At 38.7% G+C, this 24,997-nt stretch overlaps 1 protein-coding gene across 3 annotated transcripts; it reads left to right on the top strand.

Moving 5' to 3' along the window:
• The first annotated feature begins 9,489 nt into the window (after positions 1 to 9,489).
• On the top strand, positions 9,490 to 24,991 carry brd7 (bromodomain containing 7). 3 transcript variants are annotated; one of them, XM_082533629.1, is made up of 17 exons: positions 9,490 to 9,619; positions 10,004 to 10,197; positions 10,331 to 10,424; positions 10,512 to 10,569; positions 10,724 to 10,868; positions 11,348 to 11,458; positions 13,995 to 14,164; positions 14,890 to 15,004; positions 16,324 to 16,399; positions 17,039 to 17,146; positions 17,238 to 17,373; positions 18,324 to 18,435; positions 18,563 to 18,610; positions 19,283 to 19,364; positions 20,930 to 21,073; positions 24,577 to 24,717; positions 24,816 to 24,991. In XM_082533629.1, exons 1-17 carry the CDS (start codon positions 9,571 to 9,573, stop codon positions 24,824 to 24,826), a joined length of 1,794 nt encoding a protein of 597 aa, XP_082389755.1. In that variant the 5' UTR covers positions 9,490 to 9,570; the 3' UTR covers positions 24,827 to 24,991. The 3 variants fall into 3 exon arrangements, with proteins under 3 accessions (XP_082389755.1, XP_082389753.1, XP_082389754.1); XM_082533627.1 differs by having other exon boundaries at positions 24,811 to 24,991; XM_082533628.1 differs by lacking the exon at positions 18,563 to 18,610 and having other exon boundaries at positions 24,811 to 24,991.
• The last annotated feature ends 6 nt before the right edge of the window (positions 24,992 to 24,997 follow it).

Here is a 24,997-nt window from a genome sequence, read left to right as displayed (position 1 = left end):
TTTCTGTGAGCTGAGATGTTGCTAAAAAGAAGAATTGATTAGTCCAAATGAAGGGATGCAGCTGTTTCCTGGGCGATAAATGAATGTGGCACAGGTTGACAAAGAACCAAGTTTCTCTGATTAATGCCGCGTCTGACAGCAAGCGCCAGGCCTGACTGTCACATCAAAGCCACCAAACAAACAAGCCACTAGTGACATTTCCAATCTCCATCATCACTAACTTTACCCCATACTCAGCACTGACCATTTAGTCTGAATTGAGTCATACTCAACGGGGGAGGAGAGCTTTGAAAATATCTCTTTATCTGTGTGTTGCTGTTTTTCTGGGAACACAAAAGCACTGACGAGACCATTTATCTGTGGATTCTTTAAAAGAAAAGGAAAAGCAAAGAAAAAAGGCAAGCCTACCTGATGTTTTCTATCAATTTTTTCTTTTTTCACAAGGCGCTGTCTGTGCCTGCGATCCTTTTATCTGCCTTTCATTAGCGCCTCGCTCGCCCTCTTAGTAGGGCGGGAGTCTGGGAGACAGTCACTTTCTCCCAGCCTGTGATGTTTCTGCAGATTACAGAGGGCCTTTGAAGCCACTGCTCTCCTCATTGCCTGGGCCTCAGACGGGCCCATGCCATCTGTCAGATTGACGGCAAAGTAGCGGAATGGGGCTGAGACACCCTCTGTTGATCCACACTTTTGTCTTTTATGTGTCACATTTGGATGTTGCACGGCAGCCACACCTTTGTAATCTGCTGCTGGCACTCGCCTGAAAAACTGGCCTCCACAGTATACAAACACACACACACGCAGACAGGAGAGAATAATGGCCCTCCGTAATTACTCTTACCTGTGGGCATCAGTCTCTAAATGAGACAATTACCATCATCCCCTCAGAGTGATCTCGGGTTTCCTCCCACTTTTGCAGGGCCCTGGAAATCACTGTCATGTGGGTCTTTTTATGCCTAACCAGTGGGAAGGATCTGATTGTTCATGAGTTTAGGAGACTGTAAGTTTGTGTGCTGCAACATGAGTAAGACTGCAGAACAACCAGCCCCAAGCAACTGCAGCAAGATTTTCTTTACAAGGAAGTTTCTGAAGTGAATTTTCTTCTAGATCAGCGGTCCCCAACCCCCGGGCCTCGGACCGGTACCGGTCCGTGAGTCGTTTGGTACCGGGCCGCAAGAGTTGAGGCTCAGGTGTGAAATGTATGGTTTTCAGGGTTTTTATCGGTTTTCAGCGTTATTTTGTTATCGTTTTTATCGTTAACTCGGTTTTCCTGGGTCTTTTCACGTCTGTTATGAATAAATCTTCTTTTTTTCGCTACCGGTACTAGTTTTATTTTTGTTGTATTTATCCGCGACACCTTAAAGGCCGGTCCGTGAAAATATTGTCGGGCATAAACCGCACCGCGGCGCAAAAAAGGTTTGGGACCGCTGTTCTGGATATTGCTAAATGCTCAAACAATGACTCGGTGTTAAAGTCAGATTTTGAAGGAGTACCAAGGCAGAAAACTAAACCCAATGCTTCTTCCTCCTTCTGGTGCACCTGTTCTAGCGTAATAAGTGGTTCACAACAAGCGATTTACCTCTTTTCTTTTTAAACAGCATATAGTTTTAATACAAAATAGCAAATGTGGCTAGCTTTGTCATTAAGCTAACATAAGTTCCATGAAAATGCTGATCATAGCTAACTTTTAAATCCTTCCAGCCAGGGTCAGATAAACCTCCCTTTGAACCATTCACTCTGAACATCAGATTTATTATTGAGCCAAAATAGGTTTGCTCTCCATGGTGTCTTTCAGAGGTGGGACCAAGTCATTGTTTTGCAAGTCTCAAGTAAGTCTCAAGTCTTTATCCTCAAGTCTCAAGTCAAGTCTCAAGTAATGTCAGGCAAGTCAGAGTCGAGTCTCAAGTCACTGGTGTAAAAGTCCGAGTCAAGTCACAAGTCTGAAACTTTGAATTTCAAGTCCTTTCGAGTCTTTAAAAAAAAAAAACGAAAAAATAATGTTGCAGTTATGCTAAATGTAAATATTAGACCATGTAATTTTTTAATCTGTGTTTTTCTCAACACATGACAAAATAGTGAACTTAGAAAATATACACAAATTGTGAAATTGCACCTCTTTAAAATGCAGCTCAATTAAACCTAGCTCCAAGAATAATTTTCACCGACAGTTCTGAGATAAGCTGCATGTTATTCTTGGATGCGCTTGTAGGACCGGCTTTAAAATCGCATGACAAAAATATCATACATATTAAAAAAAACTGAATCACCAACGTAGCCTGGAAAACATTTGCTAGTTAGATGAAGTCAGCTATCTCATCTTAGCATATTTATATGCATATTTATAATCATACGGCTCTTGGAGTGAGTGCATACACTCATGAAGTTTAGTAACTTCAGGTCACTGCAACAAGCCCAGGTACAGTTTACCGACGGATGGGTGCAGGACCTTGAAATGCACCGTGTAGAACGAAAGACCATCGTACGTATCATAAGTTTACCAGTCTCACAAATCGTCGTCATAAATACACATTCGTTAACCGTTTATTAATAGGACCTTTGAGCTCAACGGTAATTAATTAGTAGTGGAAATAATTTCTGGTACCCATCACAGAAATGTAGCAGTGACAATAATACTGTATGCTGTAATCGTACTGGGCAATTAGTGATACAAAAAACCTGTTTTATCCTGTGAATAAAAGTATATGTTTTTGTCAATGTACCATAATAACAGAAGCGAAACGCAATATTGTGTCAGGACAATTCACTATTTATGCACAATAAATAAAGGAGCATAGCGCGACAATTTCTGTTCAGTGCCAGACTTGCTTGTAACCTATATCACTAATTATGTTATGAAAATGACGTATTAAGTACTAAAAGACACTGACCTTCGTGTAAATGCTTGGAGCAGACTAACCTGTGAGCTGGAGTGTTCTGGGACGTTATATTTGATCTTTGAATGGCTGCAATCCAGACCATCCGTCTTGTCTTTGTTACTTCGGAAACATGGCTCGAACAATTTCTCTTCAACGACGTAATCCGATAACAACCGATCTCTTTACCCGTCGGCTTCCCGTGGCTGTCATGCGACCGGCTATTGCAGTTAATAATACAACAGCTTCCTGCCATTTTTGTGTTTCTTTTTATCGCTGTATAACTGATTTCAATTGAAAGCCTGCGTGCGCTAGTACCGCTTGCCACGAGTTCCCAGAATCCTTTGCGGTTCTACCCGTGAATGACGTCACATTTTCAATCTCTATATAATATGCATGTTAAATTTTATATTTGGGGTAAAATATCAAGTCTTTTCAAGTAAACCGGTTCAAGTCCAATTCAAGTCCCAAGTCATTGGTGTAAAAGTCCAAGTCAAGTCAGGAGTCTTAGAACATTTTTTCAAGTCAAGTCTAAAGTCATAAAATTAATGACTCGAGTCTGACTCGAGTCCAAGTCATGTGACTCGAGTCCACACCTCTGGTGTCTTTACATGTAAACGTTGAGTTTTTGCCTCAGTGTAAGTTCTGTCCTGTTTTATTTTGGTGGTCTTTGTCCCTTGTGCTTTGTGCTTCATTTGAGTCCCCTTGTCTCGTTAACCCTGATTTGTTCCCACAGTATTTCCCACCTGTTTTCCCCTAGCCTCATTACCTTGCATATATACTCTTTGAATCTCTATATCATTTCCTTCTAGAATAACCACGTTTGACTGCCTCACTTGTGTATCACAGACACATCAGTGGTAAAAGACTACACAGAAGAATTTCTAGTGATGCACAAGGATTTCTTCTTATTTTTCTTCCTCTCGATAGTATGAAGTCCTCATCTTTGAAGTTGTACCATATTTCTTGCTGCAGTCTCTAACTTCTTTTTCCAGTCTAATATTAGACAATTATTGTTTAGGGAAACAGTTTAATGACCTGTTCATGCAGACAACAACAATTAATGGACACAAATAACTCATTAGGAGTTTAATTAAATGCACAAATAATGAATAATGAGGTACTCGGATAACTGTGCTTTTAACGGGTCTTTTTCTTAAAGAGAAAACCATAAATTGTGTTACCGTCAGCAGGTCATAAACGGAGCTGTGTTGTTTAGTATGAATGACAGCTCTTGTTCTGAGATACCTTGTTTATAAGGACCCAGGTTTACTCACTTTTTGAGGAAGGAGCGGCCCCTGATAAACCTCTGAAGGAGAATAAGATTACAGGCAGCGCGCTTCCACCTCAAACAGTGCCTCTCCCTGTGTTGAGATGATAAACTCTCATTGAGTTTGCAAAGACCATTTCCCAGCGGCTGTCTTTCAGTTTATATGAACTTTTCAAACAGCTAAGGATCTGACGAGGATCGTCACCAAGCTCGCAGGCTTTGAACACGACTCCCCTGTGTGTTTTACCCACCCCAGGACCACTGTCTTCAGAGGCTTGGGGAGAATAAAGACTCAGATCGACAGAAATCATCCCCCCACTCCCACCCTATCCTTTACCCACCTTGTTTGTCCTATCACATGTGCTCACACTCACACACTTCCAAATTTATGATGCATGTAAGCATTTTTTTGATGCGTGTGCACTATGCATTTACACACAGATAACTCCCAAGAATCCCCTGTAGAGTCACACATCAGATCAGCCTCCCTTAAGAGAATCTCGCATTATAATGGAGTTTTCAAAAGCAGAATAATACATTAAGTACCTTCAAGCAAAGAGTGATATTATACTAAAAAATAAATAAATAAATATTAAGCAAGGCCAGTGAAATATACATAGGAGTAACTAGATCAGAGAATACTGTGGCTAAAAACTGAAGATGTCAAACGTTAATAAGAACACATTCAGTAACTAAAGCAGCATCCGAGGTCATGATGTTAAATCCAGGAGGTAACCTTTGGGGCAGAAATAAAAAAGTGAATACATAGGTGCTAAAACTGCACTTGAGCTGCAAAATGCCTGACTTCTTCAGGTTTACCAAAAGGTAACTTCTGTAATCACCTTCTCCAAAATATACAACTTTTATCACCAGGGGCAGCATTTTATCAGTGGGTGTGTTGAAACATTTTCCCTGCTGTTCTTTCAGTTTTTGATATTTCTTTGTAGTTCTGCCCTCATTTCTTCAGGAGTTTTTGTATTTTGCCAGAGTTAGCGTTAAGATAGTCTTTGTTAACATTATGTTGATACATTTAGCTTACATTTTAAGGTTTTTGAAGCTATTTTAAAACACAGGCTTAAAGTCAGGGCACAGATGCGTGTTTGCCAATGTGCAGACCATCAAATCAGTGAAATTACTGCAGCGTTGGTGCCTCTTGCAGCATTTAAATTAAAAGATCTTGTAAATAATATTACCCTTTTTGTGACGCAGATTGTCCAGATGTTTGTGCTTTGGTTTTAAGGACTGGTTTTCTAGCATTTTATTTGATTACTTTTAAGTGATATTCACAAAATGATCTGTGCGCCTTCTATCCACGCACCATGCTGGTAAATCTCACTACCTTAGTCCATCTACACTACCTTGGTGTGACATCTTTGCGGCTATGTCCATCTTTTATAAACAATCTGAAATGTCTATCACATTTCATAACACTTTTCTGCCCTGGAAAAGGTTATATTGACCATTGTTTTGCACTTAACAAGCTTTTTGCAGTCTCTACATCACAAGAAGTGATTGTTAGAGCACAAAAACTACTTTCATCTACAGACTTGGGTAGAATGTTAGAGGACTACAGGACAACAACATGGCGACAATGGCGAGCTGTAAAAACTGACAATCAAACCCACGTGCATGAAGTGTTCTGATTTCAGATAAAAATAGAGTCACCATACACATAGCGCTTTGACGGGGATGAGTGATTGATGCTCAAAGATGTTGCCATGACAGACTGGCATACGGGAGAAAAACACTGAGGCAGAATGATTGGCTTCTCCTCTTTGATGTTTCTGTCTGACTTATTTGTGATGGCTGGTTACATCTTCAAACCCGTTCTGCGTTGACAGTTGTAATGACCCCAAACATTTCATCTGTCATAACTGAGTAGCGCGCTCACAACTTCTAGTGAAAAGACTTCTATGACCGAACTTCATCAAATATTCTCACATCCAGCCAAAAGGGCAGACGTTATTCATTTCCATTTGCCATAGGCTTTAGGTTTGATGTAATTAGCAAGAAAAGAAGCTATAACTTTAATATCCAAGATTGAAAACAGAGGTAGGAACAAAAAGTTGCAAAATCAGAGAAAATACACGAAAACACCAAGAGTGAAAATAAAGGGGAAGTTGTTTTTTAAATTATTTTTAAGAGATGGTTTTTAACTACAGGACTGTCACCGGGATGACATTTTACAGCCCAACTCAAACCAGATTGTCCCAACACCATAAAAAGGGGGGGGGGAGACTGTGGTGCTCTGGCTCAGGCAGTCCAAACAGCACATTTTATCTCCAAAGCTGGTTCAGTCAAACCATGTGCAAAACAGATAAACCGTTCAAAGCCTGCATTTGTATCCCTGTTTGTATTTTTGTTGTGTATATGTGCAGACCAAAACATGCCAGTTCCATCCCGTCTGCAGGGCGGGAAGCGGTTTCCCATGGTTCTGTTGGGAAGCAGCTTTCATGTGGAAATGGTCTCCGGGTCCCTTTAGCCCCTCTGTTGTGACAGAGGATAATGAATTTCACAACATCTGCCATTTGTTAACCCTGTTTGGTGTAACTGATCTCCTTTTAATCCATGGACTTCCAATGTGTGCGCAGCTCTGCAGCTGGACTCAAGCAGATGGATCCCACGGCCTCTCTGGGGCTGCAGAGTAGTACTGGACTAGCAAATCTGTAGAGAACACAGACATCTATCTTTGACTGCTGTACTCATTACATTGCATGGACAGTAAATGAAGAACATTTTGAAAGGAGGTTTGTTCTCATGTTGTAGCTATCTAAAATGTTCATTAGAAAGGCTCAAAAAGGCCAAAATGTATTTGATATTAGGGATTTTATAATCACTTTGTTCAAAGATACTATCCAGGATTGTGATACACAATAACATACACCGTACAACACACGTAAATGACTCCAAACTTTTTTTTCTGGAAAGAAAATGTGTATGTTCATGAGTGACTATAAAGCTGTACCAATCATTCCTGGTATGTAAACAATCCAAAATGAAACTAAGCTCCTCAACTTTGTGGAACATTTTGGTGTCTTTCAGCTTATTATTTTGGTTTTAGGGCCTGAAACAATTTCCTCAATTTCCTAACAGCATTTACTATGTAGACAAATCCAATCTCCAACTCATATTTGCTGGAAGTGTAAACAGGCTAAAAATTTGTTTCTGCTGCCTTCAGAGGTTTAAGGGAGGATGAAAATCCATTGTTTTTTGGGGCCCACAAATGATCCTTTATTTGTTTGTTTAATTTTAGTCAAGGAGGAAAGAAAACACAATTACCCCTCAGAGAATTGTGGGCATATTGCTAGGAAACACTTTCCCTGACCGTTCTATTTCATAAGGAACTCAGTGGCTTTTCATCACAGGGAGGGTCTAAATCAAGTTCCAAGTGAATTACAGCTGTATGTGCATTTTCATTTGCACAAGTGACACCTAAGAAAACCACCAGTCTCTGAATTACTACACTAAATTTTCTGGTTATTTTAATTTTAAATATGGCCATGGATAACATGCAACTGATTTTTTCCCCAACACAATAACAGCGAATATGTAAAGAATGTAATATAGTAATTTGCTGGGGATGAGTTTGCTAAGATAGGAGACTCAAACGATAACAGAGTATAAATATCACGTCTTCATCTATGACCAGGAATGGCTCAAATAGTGGATTCTGTCAATCTTCATTCCTTTCGAGTTTTCCACTTCATCTTTTGCCCTTTTCATAAAACCTGGAATGTGCATCAAAGAATGTAGACTATCTTTCCGCCATGAATAAAACATCTGTCATTCATCAGACAGTACAATATGTCCCAATTTAACCGAGTATAACAGCTCCAAAACGGACAGGGAAGCTCCTGCAGCTACAGAGTCCTGCGAAGTCAACATTCAACCAAATATCATCTCTCTTTTCTTTACAGAGGTGTCTGCTTTTTTAACAAATTTTAAATTTAAGTTTTAAGAAAGACCTCAATATTAACCGCTGTGTTTTAGAGACACTTTACTTCACCCGTGTTGAAGATGGCAATATATTCTGCCAACTCATTACACAAACCATTCAGGGTAATTTGTGGAGGGTTCTGCTCCAGTTTACTACATTGCTGTAGGATAAGAAAAAATAAAAGTCTACTAAAGTCTGCATCCAGAGGCTGGAGAGTTGACAAGTGGCATAATTGCACAATTTCCAAGTAAACTACCATATTTATACTATTCATTTATTTTGTCTTTGTTTTGTATTTGATACTTTTATTTCTCTGCCACAGTTTGTTTATAAGCAGGCAAAGAATACGGTGAGTAAAATTCCTGCAGGTGATAGCACAAATATACTTTTTAATGTTTGTGACTTCAGAAATATTGTTTTTCTTTTTGTGATGTCTTGCACAACCCAAATAACTTTTTACATTTAGAAAAATATTATAGTTTATGGCTAAAAATGTCTCTGCATAAAACATCTCCAGAATTTCCTTGGCTTATCATGGTTAGCTGCATATAGAAGACATGTAGAGGACATGTGTCTGGGTCTTAAGACACTGATTTCAATCACTGAAATAATGTTATTGAAAAAAGTGCAATAAAAGTATACCCAGTGCATTAAAATTAATATATATGGATCATTTAAACACACCAGTATGCAACACTCTAGGTGTATTAAAGGGTTGCTGATGAATACAGTCAACAGTTGTCTGATGTCAGCTCTAAAAACTAATCTTGATGTAATCCGAGTAAAACTGAAAACCTTTGTTTTAAATTTAGCATTGAGTTTGACCAACTTTGGTTGTAGGAAAGAAAAGCTCAGCATGTTTACTGTGTGACATTTATAGTGGACTAAAAAAAAAGGAAAAAACAAGCTGTTACTTCAGGTTTTTTCTAATATTGCACCACTTGCAAATTTCCTGGCTTCATAAAGGTGCAATACTACATTTTTTCTTTTCATCATGAACTTTCCCTTGTTGTATGTGTTTATACTCACAGTACTGGAGTTGGACATATCTTCTAAGCATCTCGATTTTTTATTTTATTTTATTTTTTACTTATCCATATATTAAAGGAAAATGAACATTCTGTATATGATTCAGGCGTGCTGAATTATCAATACATAACGAGTGTGGTTAACATGTGCTCCCTGTATTTGTATGTGGCTTAAGATTGATTGAATGATTTCTCCAGGTGAACGATTATTATCATATGTTATTTTAAAGGGGGGTCATGGCAAATGGCAGTTATGCAGGCCTGGGTCCGTGATTGAAGTTTATTTCAAAGGTTATGTCGCCTCCTTCCGGCTGGAAGGGCGGCCGTACCCATAGACATGGGTATTACCACCGCCGCACCGACAGGTGACGCTGCAAGTGTATCTACCTCTGGTGAAATTTTACTTCACCTACCACAGTGCTCAGCCACAGCAGTTGGCCGCCGGTGCAGACCAAAATATAGACAATGGGCAAGAAGCACAAAAAGCATAAGTCCGAGAAGCATGGATATGAAGGTATTTCATCCCATACAGTTTAACTGCTTATCAGAATAAACCGTTTTTACATTTTAAACTAACTCGTAGACCCTGTGTTTTTGTATTGTAGCACTGTTAGCACGACAATAGAGCTAGTTGGTAAACTAGCTTATTGCTAAACTACCTTCCCGACTTAGTTATATGGATATCTACACGTTTCCATCATTTTTTAAAATGAAAAATAATAATATTGAGGTGGTGATGTGTGAATACAATACATTGTTCGCTAGACGTGCAGCGTAAGTTAAATGACTTCGAGTTAGTTGTTAGCGGCTATTGTTTCTAGCTTTCCTAAGCTGCCGTATGTTCTCACTGTAGTCACACACCATTATTTTGATTATTAATCGATATTTGTTTGTACAGAATATGGAGACAGACCACTGAAGCTGGTGCTGAAAGTGTCCGGAAATGAAGTGACGGCAGGAAGCTCGAGCCTTGACACTTTTTATGACGAACAGCCGGCTGACTTTGACAAACCCAAAGACAAGAAAAAGAAGAAGAAAAAGGATAAAGAGAAAAGCTTTGGGTCACCAGAGGAGGAAAAGGGGAAGAAGAAGGTAAACATCATATCTGTTGGTATAGATAATTTAGCATATAATGTTAAATATTTTAAAAGGGTAGTGTGTGTGTGAATTTAATGTATGTATGTTTGTTTGTTTGTTTGTTTGTTTGTTTGTTTGTTTATTTTAGGTAACTAAAAAGAAGAAAGGGCAGGAGGCAGATGGAGATGATGACCGGGAGCAGAGCAGGACTCCTATACGTTCAGAGATTGATAAACAGGAAGGTAATGTTAAATATTTCCCAAATTAATACTAACACTTATTCTGAAGGTTGTTGAAAGAATCTTAAGTTATTTTGCTCCTTTCCACAGAAAAAGAACAGACTCCTCTGCAGGAAGCTTTGAATCAGCTCATCAGGCAGCTCCAAAGGTGCAGCAGCATTTATCACCTATTGATCAGGGATAATTGTGCATTTACATTTTTATTTGACATTTAGTAATATCTATAAATAATGAGGTGAGCAACTCACCGCATTAGGTAATGATATTTCTGCAACTAAAAACTGTTTGTGTCTCCTCTGCAGGAAAGACCCGAACGCATTCTTTTCATTTCCAGTGACAGACCTCATTGCTCCTGGTTACTCTGCAGTCATCAAGCGTCCCATGGACTTCAGTACAATGAAGGACAAAGTAAAGAAAGAGTGCTACCAGTCACTGGATGAACTCAAGGTACATGTCTGTGTACTATTGCATTCGGTTAGAAGAAATAAATAAAACCGTTCTTTCAAGTTTAAAGACACAGCTCTTGTAATTGCTGATACTCTAGCTTACTGTAGGACACACTGACGTGGTGCTTATGGAGGACTCCCAGGTCCTTTTACATCCACTAATGATACTTGTTTTGGGTGAAAAAATTAGTATTTTTTCCCTTCTTAATGTATGTTCTGATACTTGATGTTTTTTGCCTGTCTTTGATGACAAGTAGCTTCAGTGCAATTTACAGATTATACTTCTTTGTTTGATCAAACTGCTAAAACTTTGTCAATGATGTCTTCACCTTATTCAAAAAAAATTTAAATCATGTTAAAAATGTTAAGTATATTTGTTTTCCCTAAAGGCCACATTTGAACACATTTTTAGTGTGTTTTAACTAACAGAAGCTGTTGTATTTGTCATGCTTTAAAATGTTACGCATGTCATTGATGCAGGTTGATTTCAGGATTATGTGTGAAAATGCCATGATTTACAACAAACCTGAGACAATCTACCACAAAGCAGCACGGAAACTGTTACATTCAGGAATGAAGATCTTGAGCCAGGTATCGTGACCTTGGACCGTCATTTTCTTTGACCTCTTTTACTTGGGGGTAATTTGGGTTCATCAAGTTTTTAAAAAATTAAAAATTAAGGAGCTTTATTTTAAAACGGTGTACATGATAACAGAAAACTTCTGTTTGAAAGCCCCCAAAAATATATTATTTCAAATTATTTCAAATAATTTTTTGTGCATCTAAATTTTTATAAAGCCTAATGTATGACAAACTTTGCAGTAATTTTAAAGTTGTAAAGACGATTTGTGTCTACATTAGCTGTTGTACTTTCTTTGTAGACATCTGTCAGCAATAAAACCTGCACACAAACATACTGCATTCATATGCACCAATTTTTCTTTTATAATTATATAACCATAACATTATTTGAATGGCACTTTTTAAAACACATAGTTCCATAGTAATAGTACAGACAGAAAATGAAACATACAGTCTTACACTCGTTCTTACATACGATGGGTAAACATTTTAAGAAAAGTTAACATATAAAAATTTGCTGTCATCAGTCTTTTAAAACAAGGAAGCTTGTATCAAAGTTAGTGAGCTGCAACCTCAAAAGCTTGGTCGTCTCTGGATTTAAAATAGAAGAGTGTGGAATAGTTCACAGTAGGGCTGCTCGATTATGGCAAAAATGATAATCACGATTATTTTCACTGAAATTGAGATCTCGATTATTTGACGATATTTATTTAACCCTTTAAGACCTACTATAGAACCAAGTCCACCAGAGCTTATATTATTTTTTTACATGCTGTAGTGCCATTTGTGGGAGCATTTCAAGTTGCTATACATCAATACAACTGTTATAGCCCATATTTTAATAATATGTATGCATTAAGTCCATAGTAATTACATAAATTGCAAAAAAGTGCAATAAACTACAAAAAAAAATTGAAAATCGCTTTTGTTTTGTTTACATATATTTCTACTTGGAGAAATTTAAGAGGTTTATCCCTCAAAACTTTAAATACAATAAAGTTGCAAAAAATAGTTTCCCACCACAGGAAATTTATTTTGAGTGTTTTCATAGTTTTATTTTGGAGATACAGCAATTTTTATATACTGCAGGAAAAACAAAAAACAATCCTATGATGCAAATTTGCAAAGAAAACAGCAGGTGCATCATTTCACTGTGGGAAGTGTTACGAACAGCTGATAGGAACGGCAAAGCGTGTTTCTGGAATATTATGTTTTTGTTCCTGCAAGCACTTTTTATGCAATTTTTGCAAAGCTATATGTGGAACGAAACCGTGGCCGAGGACAAGCTGATGGCATCAGATGTAAGTACAACTCCTCCGGTTTCATATGCAAAACAAATTATTGCGCTAGCTTACGTGGTTCAGGTTCTACAGGGATTTAAAAATAGTTACACAAAGCGGAGCATGCTGCTCTGACGGCTTTAAAGGGTTAACAATGACTTTAAAAAAATAATATAAAATAGTGTGCAACACCACTGAAGTTTTTTTTTTAAACTCTCTTTTCAACCAACAGCAGTCACTCTCCTCTCCAAATAACTTCTGCTTAGCTTTCCGAGCTTCCCTCGGGTCCTCTTAATCAGCGGTCTCCAACCTTTTTTGCGCCACGGACCGGTTTATGCCCGACAATATTTTCACGGACCGGCCTTTAAGGTGTCGCGGATAAATGAGGGAGGGGCTAATAATCGGCTCAGTCATTTTTAATGATCGTTGAAAGCCCAGATCGTAATCGTGATTAAAATTCGATTAATTGAGCAGCCCTAGTTCACAGACTGTAATCAGATGACTGGAGAGGCCAGTTGTTGGAATGTGGTGTCACTAGCACTGTTATATAGACAGGAGCCTGGCCATGTAGGGCTTTATGTGTTATTAATAACATTTTAAAATTAACTAAAATGTTTTGTTTTTGTGAGCAGCAGAGCTGCTGAATTCTGAACAATTTGAAAACAGGCTCATAGTAATCTAAAGATTGTGGCTCAAGAGTTGGCAGTTCATCTTGTAATCGGAAGGTTGCCAGTTCGAGCCCCGGCTCAGACAGTCTGGGTTGTTGTGTCCTTGGGCAAGACACTTCACCACTACTGGTGGTGGTCAGAGGGCCTGGTGTCGCCAGTGTCCGGCAGCCTCGCCTCTGTCAGTGTACCCCAGGGCAGCTGTGGCTACAATGTAGCTTGCCATCACCAGTGTGTGAATGGGTGAATGAATGTAGTGTAAAGCGCTTTGGGATCCTTAGGGACTAAGTGAAGCACTATACAAATACAGGCCATTTACATAAAAAGTGAGTTACAATAATTAAGACAGGAGAAAAGTGAATTATGTACTAAAAGTTCCAAAATAGCACTCAAATAAGGACCCAGGTGTTCTCTACTGATAAATAGCCTGCTGTAAAATAATCTGTAAGTCAGGCTGCTGTAACCTTGCTTTAGGAACAAAGCAACAGTTGGGGGCAGCAGATGCTCACAAACTCAGCACCACAGTTTTCTTCTCCTTGGTTATTTTTTTTCTCTTTCTTAAACCCAAGTAAAAAGCATGTTTTTCACCTTCCCTAATAGGAAAGGCTGGACAGCCTGAAGCAAAGCATAGATTTTATGGCTGGTCTTGACCCTTCTGCCAAACAACCTTTGAAATCTGAGGAACAAACGAGCACCTTTCTGGACCAGAACAAGGAGGGACCTGCGACTACAGACAGCAGCGAGAGGTCACAGACACCCAGCACTCCCAGGTCCTTTCACATGTTGACTTTGCACACGTGTCCTTAAGCCTTGATGCCACATTTAAGTGTAGCTTGGAGAGCCCAGACTGCAAGAGGGATTTTAATAATACTCCTGACCATACTGTCAATATTTTAACCCCTTAAAATTACAGTTGGCCTGACACAATTACATATTTGTAAAATTAAAAGAGTAGAAGGTTTCACATTTGTATCAGCAGAACTGAGAAATATGAAGAGATGCAGCATATGAGTGGAAACAGTTTCCCATAAGTGTACCGTGTTGATTCCTGTGAGCTTGTTTTCCACTGTGGAGCTGGAGGCTGAGAATGTGGGGAATGCCTGATGACATGCTGGGGCTTGTTTTCTCTTGGCTATCATCTTTTACAGCTGTGTTTTAACTTGGTGATGTAACAGAACCCGTATGCTGACATTATGCATTTTATTATGACTCGCTATAAGAGGACGAGCCCCAGAAAGCCACGTAGTAGGCTGTTTTTCATTCAGTTACCTTTTATCTCGTAAAATATGCTGTCTCAAAATCTGTTCATTGACGTCAGCAAACGCTTACAGGTAAATTATCTGAGGAATGAACACAGATTGTGGGCATACAATGAACAGAAAAACTCCTGCAAATTTCCTCTGCTGTGTGTATACTTTTTGTTGTTGCCACAAAGTACATTCACGGTCACAGTGTCTCATCATCTGGCATCTTTCAATTTGTTTTTCATTTGCAGACAGGACAAAGACTCTAAGGACGAAGCAGCAAAAGCAGAGAAAGAGCTTCAGGAAATACGCAAGGTCATTGAGAAGTCTGGAGGAAAGCTGTCCAACAGAGTGCTGCAGTCTGATGTGAGAAAACAGGGTTAAACACAAGAACACGCTTTCAAACTGATATATCTGATCTTTTAGATCATAATGTTTCAGATGGCATTGTGGTATTACAGGTCCCATTCTCTTAAGAATGTTCTAAATAACTTTGTGGAATGACTTGCTCATAAATCTTAAGCAGTTTTTACTGATTTAGACAAAATTTCCAACACTAAATACATTATCACACAGTATAACGCAGTATTTTGCACCATGGTTATCTTATGAATCAAAATAGTAACCATGGAAAGGAGAAGTTAAACTCATGTATAGCGGAAATGTAATTTCTTAAGCATAAATCCCAATTGTTTACACTTAAGAGCGGATGCAATTTAACTCGCTTTAGAGTACGTAGCCAGCAAGAGCTTGTTGAAAGTTGAAAGCAGTAATTGAATGAAATGATCTGAAGGGTAGATGAAAAAAAAGACATGAGAAGAAGCAAGATTAAGAAAAGTCATTGCAGATTAGATAAGGAAAATCTAATATGAGACATATATTAATCCTTTCAGATTTCCATTACATATAAATTGTAAATATTTACTTATGTTTTCTTTTTTTCTTCTCAGTGAGGGGAAAAAAGTAAGACAAAGCGAACCAACTAACCCCGGCAGATCCTCGTTTAACCCCATAGGGCCAGATTTACTAATATGTTGCACCAGAAAAAAAAGTTCTCTCAATATTTACAAATGGACAAAATTGTAAGAGTTGTTAACCTTTTGAACTTTAGCGCTATTTGGCGATTGCACTCACGCACTATTTTGCCCCATTTAGGAATTTTGGCCCATAAAGTTGAATCAAGATATACTGATGTTTCCTTTTATTAATAAACAGATCATAGTGGAAGAATAGTTTGTTTTTTTACTTCACATTTTTGTAATTTCTTTAGAATTACAGAACAGCTGCTTAAGGTTGAAAAGACTTGAGTTACATGTTCTGGACACTGTGTTTTTAGTTTTGTGATGTAATCAGTGCTCACTGTTATTTTTACAGGCTGTGTGTGCAGTCTGTGACCACAGAGATTTAGAGCATGAATAAAAATGCTTTGCCGCTTTTGTTTTGCCAAAAGAGCTTTGGCGCTCTACTTTAAAAATTAGGCTTTGTGTTTAAAAACCAGTAAGGGCCCCAGTTTAAAATATATCCACACCTTCTTTTTTGTTTTAGACTCTGGAGACGATGTTGTAGAGTCAGTGCTGGTTATTTATCTGATGTCCATTGTGTCTTATCTAATTAACTACAATCCAATAATGTAATATTTTCTCATTATTTTTATTCCTCTTTCACTATCACTGTTTGTTTTGTAGTTGGAGTTTGCAAGGCGGAAGTCAGATGGCTCCACCACTCTGGCTATCCTCAACCCAGCAGATCCCTCAGCAGGAGGTGAGACCATTTTGGAACTATAAAAGAGCTCAATTAGACCAATTATTACAATTTGCCACAGCGGTGGATGTTCATATTGAATATGGCTTTAATGTAAAAAGATCAGCTCATATACCATTAATCCCTTTAGGCCAAAAGTGCAGGCTTGAATTTTGAGTCAAAGGGGTTTATGTAGGACAACCAATCAGAAGGAAACAGCTTAAAGAAAGAGGAGCTAAAACAGTCTGTTTTCAGTTGGAGTTATACTTCTGTGTTAAATCTACATCACAGAGACATTATAAGCGCAAAATGTTCTGAAACGCTAGAAATGTAACTACACGACTCCATCACTGCAGCCCACACAGTTATAAATGAAAACACCATCAGCTTCTGTTGTAAGCTCTGGCCGTGGATGAACTGAAAGGCTGCACCACTCTTGAAGTCCAAAAATACAAATATAGAAGCATAATATATCCACTTTACACAACAACATCTTATACACAAAAAAGCGAAATATAAGTTTCCTTTGGCTTCTTTGATTTTAATTTCTGTAAACTATGACTGGGAAATTTTAATGGTTGATTAGTATTTCCAGACCTATAAAAGAAATGATGATGCAGCCAGAGACTTGAGGGGAAAAAACTGTGTTTGCTGTTGCAGATGTGGGTTATTGTCCTGTGAAACTCGGCATGATGTCCAACCGGCTGCAGAGCGGTGTGAACACCTTGCAGGGTTTCAGGGAGGACAAGAGGAACAGGATCACCCCAGGTACGGCTCTACCTTTATGTTTCTCCATATTGTTGATATCAGAGTCTCAAAGGAAAGACAATAAATTATCTGTGTGCGGCACTTTCCACAGTGTCCTACATGAACTATGGGCCATTCACCTCCTACGCGCCAACCTACGACTCCAGCTTCGCCAACATCAGCAAGGAAGATTCTGACCTTATCTACTCTCTCTATGGAGACGAGTCCAGCCTGCAGGGCTCAGACAGGTATGAACAGCGTGTCTGTATAAGGACCCGAGCTCTGTGTCTTTTAAGCAGCGAGGCATTCCTCACTGATTACTTTCCAGATGTTCCTCTTTTTCCACTGGATTTTCTGTATCAGGAGGAGGTAAACTGTAAGCGGAGCCTCACCCTGACTCAAACCCTTCATCTCTTCGTAAACTTCAGTTTCATCTTGTTTCTGTTTTATTCTCTCATGATGTTCATGCTCATAACAGGTTGGTACATCTTGTGGAACTCCAAAGTGTTCAGAATGAAAAAGATCTAGGGAATATAAAAGCCATAAAAAGGTTTGAGTAGGTGAAGCTACATGGGCTCGTTCTATGATGACGGCTGCAGCCAGTGGGGACCATTAGTTATCCATGACAGAATTTTAATTTCAATTTTATTTTTCTACATAATTTTTAGGATAATTTTAAGGAAATACACATATATATATATATATATATATATATATATATATATATATATATATATATATATATATATATATATGGTTGATCCTTAAATCATTCAACTGAAAAGTTCAGTAAATGCAAGGTGATTTAAAAAAAAAAAAAAAGGGGGGGGGGGGGGTAAGCAATCAATTTTTCCAAGGGGCTATGGGAAACTGGGACTACTACATATTACTATATGTATTTAGCTTATTGTTACCACATGCTCGTCTCTTGTGTCTGTTTTTTCCTCTAAACGGAAAAGCACAGTATGATTTTTGTTTACAAATTAATGAAAATCTTTAATTACCATTAGTAGCACGTCCTTATTTGACTGGTTGTGTAGGCGGTGCAGTTATTTTTCCACCAATTTGCAGGAGTGTCAATATCAACTACTTGTCATTATTCTCAGTCAACAAAATGATTCAGACTTTTACACCGCTGCTGCATAGGAAATAACTAGTAAATAACTAGTAAAGTTTCATTTGGTTGGTTGTTTGGCAGCTTGTCAGAGTTCCTGGCCAAATCAGAAGAGTATGTGTACAAACTGGCAGACAACCTCCTGGATGCAGTGACAAACGGAGAGCATTCAAGAATCTTGAAGGACACGGAGCAAGTAAGCTTTTCTCTGACGTCATTTGTTGGTTTTTGTTTCAGGACAGGAAAGTCTTCCAGTTGACTAAATAAATGTTTTTGTTTTGCTTTGGGGGCGGGGGGTGTTTTTGTCATTTTTTTTCCTCCAGCAAGTAGAGCAGCTGTCAAATATACAAGAGGACAAGGATACCGTGGAGGTGAGAGAATCTGGAGCTGAAACCCTGATCAAAAAATGTGCAGCATGTAATAGAAATGTGCGTGAGGTGAGTCGAGTGACGAGTGCCAGCGTTCGCTATGTAATACAAAACCGGAGCCACTCATCCTCATCAGCACTGCTTTTGAAGCTGCTGCTGTTCAGTGCAAAGCATATCACGTGCTCCTCCATTATACCCCATGGATTTAATTTGTGTTCTAGATGGCCTCAGCTGATGACTGCTGCATCCACCAGCTGTGTCAACATAGCAGGGGCCTGGTGTAAAGATGGAAAGAACATTTCCTTTTAAAACACAGCAGTACTACATGCTCAAGGCCCGCTGTTGGAGAATTTTGAGAGGACTGTTTTCCTCTACTGCCCACTGACTGTGAAGCTGAATCGCTCCTCAGAGCAGTAGAGGAAACCAGAGCAGGGGCCCACCGTCAGACAAACAGCGGCCCTTTGTGCTAGCTTCTTGCTGTTTTTGGCCGCCCTCCAGTTTACTCTCATCCCCTGCTCGGGTGTTGCAGCTTTTGATTAGGCCTGATTTTATTGTAGTGAAGAAGTAGCATGACAAAAGAAGCTTCAAAAGATTGTGATGTTCCCTTTTATGTCCAGTGTGGAATGCATTTTTCTAATCTAACTAACCATGTTGTTTCCCCTCTGTCTTTGGTAGGTAGCTGACCCCCAAACATGTGACAGACTGGATTTCCTGCGCTCTGCTGCAGGCCTGCAGATGACTGAGGAGCTTTCTGAGGGTAAAACGTCTGACTTTTTTTTTCTGTATTTAAAGTGGCAGCTAATTACACTTTTAGGAATGATCAGAACATCTTTAAAATGTTTAATTTGGTTCCTTTAGAAAGCACTATAAACACATGTCATTAATACTTTTCATCTTTCCATGATGAAAACAAGCTAATCAAGATAAAATGCTTATTGTGCCGAATTCTGTTTCGCAATCATGCTCGTTTTGTCATTCAGGCACCTCCACGTTTTTTTTTCCACCCAAAAGCCCAAATTACATTGATGGACTCATTCAGTTCATCTTTTGTCACTGCCCGGTCCTCAGCCCTGGATCTGTGTTAATTACATGATCAAAAACTTGTGACCTTAGTAATTGTGATGAAATTTTTTGCCAAAATCAAGCACCTAATGTTCTACATCTACATACACATGTAGATCTACATCCACAGGAAACTTTCAGTCACTACAGCCCTGACCCTAACAATTCTTAAGTGGTTCAATTCATACCTGGGTTTTGGTTGTTGTTTTTTGGGGAGTTTTTTGTTGTTGTTTTTTAGGGAAATGGGCAGTAGGGAAAACAGCCCTTTTTTTTTTTTTTTTTTTTACCACAGGGAACGTCACTTAATCATAAACATGATCATCAAAATACTGAAATTTACCTGGAGAAAAAAAACATCTTTAAATATCACAGCACTCACCAGACTACCAGGATCTACCTGAGCATTAACATCCTACAATGGATATTGTGATAGAGCATGATGGAATTATGATACAAGTTTGCAGACCTTCAGTTCTCGTGTCATAATTCTTAGTCCCAATTTTTTGCAGGATCTTTATCTTTAAGATTAAAAGTACCTTTGGATGAATGCTGTTGCTATTTAAATAAAACTGAGATGACAAAGCCAACATGGGAATGTATCTTTTCAATTATTCTGCATGAATGCACTGTTACTGTCCCCACTGGCTTCCCATCGTTCTTTGATGGTATGACAATCAAAAAGGGATTTATTTTCCTTCTTAGTGGTATTAATTTTTAACTCAGCAGAAATATTTTTAATGCCTTTTCTTGATGGCAGGAAATAAGAATTGTGGCACTACAGGCAGTTTAAGGACCTGCCTCATGCTGATGAGAAGAGAAATGAGAATCAGAAAACTACAAGTTCACATAGTATTGGGGATATGATGAAAAATCTGTCATGGTACTTTTTAAAATTCATGGCCATTATTTATTATAATATTTGTTCTCCCTATGTATATACATAAGTGTACCGTGGCTCATTGTTCTGTCAAGATAGTACATAATGTAAACATTTTAATGTCTAAAACTGTTTGAGCGACATATTAGCTGTCCATCGTCCTATTATGTTTCCTTTGAGATCTTTCTAGAGTTCTTCTGTCATCAGCTTTCGGCACCTTCGAGTATTAATGTAACACGAGAACCCAGGGGTCTGTGTCAGGGCTCAGAAACAGTGGCTATATTGTGTTAGAAAGAAATGATTTGCGGGGGGGTTACCAGAAGGTAACTGGAGGAACTCAGAGGAAGTATTTACTTGCTGCGTGTTCTCCTTCCCTCACACAGAAGCCCTGAACATCCAGCAGAAATTGGACGAGACTACAAAGCTCCTGCGCAACTTGCAGGAAGTTCAGAGGGAACGTCTGAGTGCCAAGCAGCCACCAAACATGATCTGCTTGCTGGCCCCGACTGCCAAGGAGCTGGAGCTGGGTAAGAGCCTCATAGTGCATGGGCGTCTTTGTTCTTCCACTAAAGTCAGCTGTAGACCTCGAACAACACTTCATTTACCTCTGTAGCCTGCATCCTTCACAGGTGTGGTAGACATTGGCCTGATTCAGATCACTGGGACCCCCTTTCCAGAATATTTTTCTTTCAATCAATCAATCTTTATTTATAAAGCACTTTTCATACAGAAATGTAGCACAAAGTGCTTTACATGGTTAAAAGCAGCCCACCCCGCCCTCCAACTCACTCCCCACACTCTCATTAACATAAACGATCATGGATACATACATACATACATACACACACATCCCCCCTCAGGGTCTGCGAGGGTTCATATGGTAAAAGCAAATGTGAGAGATAAGAAGGCCCAAGACCATTAAGACATTTAAAAACCAATAAAAGAACTTCAAAATCGATCCTGAAACACACGGGGAGCCAATGCAGCGTTTCTAAAACCGGTGTAATGTGGACCCGCCCTCTGGTCTTCGTCAGCACACGAGCTGCAGAGTTTTGTAAAAGTTGTAAAGGTGAAATATTATTTTTGGGGGGACCAGAGAGCAGGGCATTACAGTAATCAATGGACTGGTAATAAAAGCATGCGTCAACATCTCCGTGTTGGCCCGAGAGAGAATAGGGCAGACTCTGGTTATATTTTTTAGATGATAAAATCCAATTTTGGTTACATGTTTAATATGTGGGATAAAACCAAGCTCGGAGTCAAAAATAACACCCAGGTTTTTCACTTGTAGCGAAGGACACAGTGAAAATGCCTGTAATTTAGACAAGAGTTTCTCTCTCTGAGGCTCAGGACCGATGATTAAAACTTCAGTCTTGTCCTGGTTAAGCTGTAAAACATTTTTTGCCATCCAAGATCTTATATCTAAATTACAGTTAAAAAGGGCATCCATTGGTCTGCTGTCTTTAAAAGAGTGAACCCAGCGGGGAAAAAACACATTTTGATGTAACCTGTGCCAAAATTTCTTTTTTAACCACTTAAACCCCACCCCCCGGTACCGGGGGCAAAAAGGAGGAGATCACGTTTAATCGATTATAACGCTGGTTGAGAAATATAAGTCCAGACATGTGTGGTATCCACAGAAACCTCAGAATCTCAGCCAAAATGTCATATAAACCATTTCTACAACCACCAAACGCACTGGTTAGCTTCCAGGGCTATCACTGACTCCACACACCAAGTTTCACCACGATCAGACCAAAATTCACTGAATGAGCCACAAAAGAAGACCACAAAAACACACAGTGGCGCAAATGCGCTAAGACAGAAATTGGCTTACCGTCCCAATTTCCTCCGTTATTTTTCGCTGGTAGCCACGTGATTATCAGTAGTTACCATGCCTACCTAGCCACATCAGAGCCGTTTTCCGTCAACAACCTCCATTTTAGACCCACCTACAGACACGTGACTGGACAGATGCAACATGTAGTAAATTTGGGCCCACGTAAGTTTTGGCATTACAACGTCTAAATGGTTGAAGTGACGTGAACTTGGCTCAAACGATTAAAAAGGTGTCAATCACGCAAATTGACCAAAAGAAACCAAAGTTACAGCCCCTCGGAGTTTAAAGGGCCAGAGGCCAATCAAACGCTCTATGCGCACTGCAGAAAAGGGCCATTACCATGTAAATGTGTGGTTAATTCTTCAAAAATATATTTAAAAAAAAAAGCATTTTTAGGCCTTATTAATTTCTGCTCTTTAATACCTAAAAAAATCAACTGGCATGGTGTACAATTGTGCCAAAATTGGACATTTTTGTACAACATCTGGATATTCGTGTATTGACAGGGCTGTAATTTTTTCACCGTTTCATTTTAGAAACAAATCTTTGCACAGATGATGTTTATATGTTGGTTACTGAATTTCTGGAACCAAATGTGATCTGAGCCATATTTTTAAAAGGGTTATAAGCTAAAAAAAAAAAAAAAAAAAAAAATAGGCGAGGATAAAATCTAGTTACTTTTTCTGTGTTCCAGTCTCAGTAACTTTGACACAGTAATATCTGCTTCAATATTTACACCTCTGATGAAATTTCCCAAGTGTTAGCTTTATTTTGATACCAAGATTGTAAGGACAGAGTTTGTAATTGCAGAGAAATAATCAATTAAATTTGGGCATTACATTTTTGAGCAGGAAGCTCAGAAACCCCCTTGGGGCTTAAGAGGCTAAGAGACACATTTTGTGGAAAAGAACTTTTATGCTGAATGGCAATACGTAGCTCTCTATTTCAGATGACTTTATAAAATTAAAAAGCGACCTCTAATTTCATAGGCTATATTTACAATTAATAGGTTTTTCAGATAAACGGTTGTCCTTGATCACCATTTAATACTTTTGTGTTTAAAATAACCTCTTTACTCGGTAAATTGTTACTTAGGATGGTGTGACTTCATGCAGTGCTGAACTGAATTGTTACATGCTGTAACAAGTATTTTTCTGATAACTTAAGAGATAGCCTTGTGGAATGCCAGCACAGGCACCAGCCAATCAAATTAAGCCGAGGGAGCTAGTTCCTTATTCAGTTCAGCATCAAAATGTAGGAGACTTTAAACAAGAAACGTCAATTACTGTAAGTACAGTCAGCCACACTAGGCTGATTATCTTACAATAGGACAAGAATGAAATGAATTTTTTTGTTTAAATACAATTTCGCAAACCTGCCCATCAGTTTACTCACTGATTTAGGATGATTCATTGATTGCTTCCTTTCCATGGTAGAGCATTTAAACCATATATTTAAGCCACTTCCAGCTATCAACATGTATCAACATATCAGCTTGTTTTTCCTGAGGTCACTTCCTGTAAAGTGACATTTTGTAATGGATGTAACAGTTCTTAAGAAATGTGGTTCAGTTCATATCAGTTTTCTTTCTTTCTCTCGCTCGCCGTTTGTACTGATAACTTAATAGTTAGTCATGTAGAATGCCAATACAGGCACCAGCCAATCAAATCATGTTAAGTGTAAAGGCAGGAAGCTATTTCTTTATTCAGTTCACCATTAAAATGTAGGATAATTTAATTAATATAATATAATAACAAGGTTAATAGCAGTTCCGTTATCTTGCCTCAAGTGTTGTCACCATGATAAACATGTCAGCAGCATGCTCCTGCCATCACATTTAACATTATTAGCAGTTTGTTGATACGTCTGTATCTGTGTATTTAACAGTTAATAAATGAAAATTTAAGTAAAGGAGAGATGTGAGAAACACCCTTCAAATATGAGTGTTGCCTGTTTTGCCCACCAGAGGACACTGTTTTTGCAGCTCCAAACATGTTGGCAACAAACAGCAGCTGATCCAAGTCAGAGTATCAATAGATATATAGATTAAAACAAACAAAAAATAACCAGATGTAGGCCTGGTAAATACAACCAGTCATACATCTGTTTTTTTTGTTTTTTTTTTAAATCTGCTTTTTCTTAATATCTTAATTTCCTGCTGTCTTCACGTTCATCCTCCTACCTTTACAGCTGAGAAGGTGACATCAAACTTGGCTGAGCTGACTAGTCAGGTGGCCCCATGTGATGTCAGCAGTATCTACGGCATCAGGAAGGCCATGGGCATTGCTGCCCCTCCAGACCCACCTGAGCTCTTCATAGACCTCACTACAGGTAAAAGGCAGTTTCTCTTAAGTTGTGTCAAATGCAGTATGTAACCTTACAAAAAACAGAAAATTGCAGACGAGAACTTTTCCACGTTTTCAGTGCAGGACACGGCTGAAGCCATGGAGACCAGTTGTCCAGATGTGGTTCCAGTTATCGCTGTGTAATGAAATTCCAAACACTCTCATTCAGTGTAATAACTTAAGTTTTGTACAAAAAGTGCTTTTTGTGTTACATTTGTATGCTTTTCGGCCAATAAACTTTTTTTAATAAAAACCAACAACCTTGG

The sequence above is a fragment of the Aulonocara stuartgranti genome, assembly GCF_965226115.1.
Source record: "Aulonocara stuartgranti genome assembly, chromosome: 1".
In the NCBI taxonomy this organism is placed as follows: Eukaryota; Metazoa; Chordata; class Actinopteri; order Cichliformes; family Cichlidae; genus Aulonocara; species Aulonocara stuartgranti.
This window is presented reverse-complemented; position numbering and strand designations above follow the sequence as displayed.

What these genes read in the sequence shown, in the direction of transcription:
- brd7 (XM_082533627.1), top strand. Translation starts at nt 9,571, where the DNA reads ATGGGCAAGAAGCACAAAAAGCATAAGTCCGAGAAGCATGGATATGAA. An exon ending in AGCAGATCCCTCAGCAGGAG is followed by an intron (nt 16,400 to 17,038) that starts GTGAGACCATTT and finishes TTGCTGTTGCAG; the next exon opens with ATGTGGGTTATTGTCCTGTG. An exon ending in AGGACAAGGATACCGTGGAG is followed by an intron (nt 18,611 to 19,282) that starts GTGAGAGAATCT and finishes TGTCTTTGGTAG; the next exon opens with GTAGCTGACCCCCAAACATG.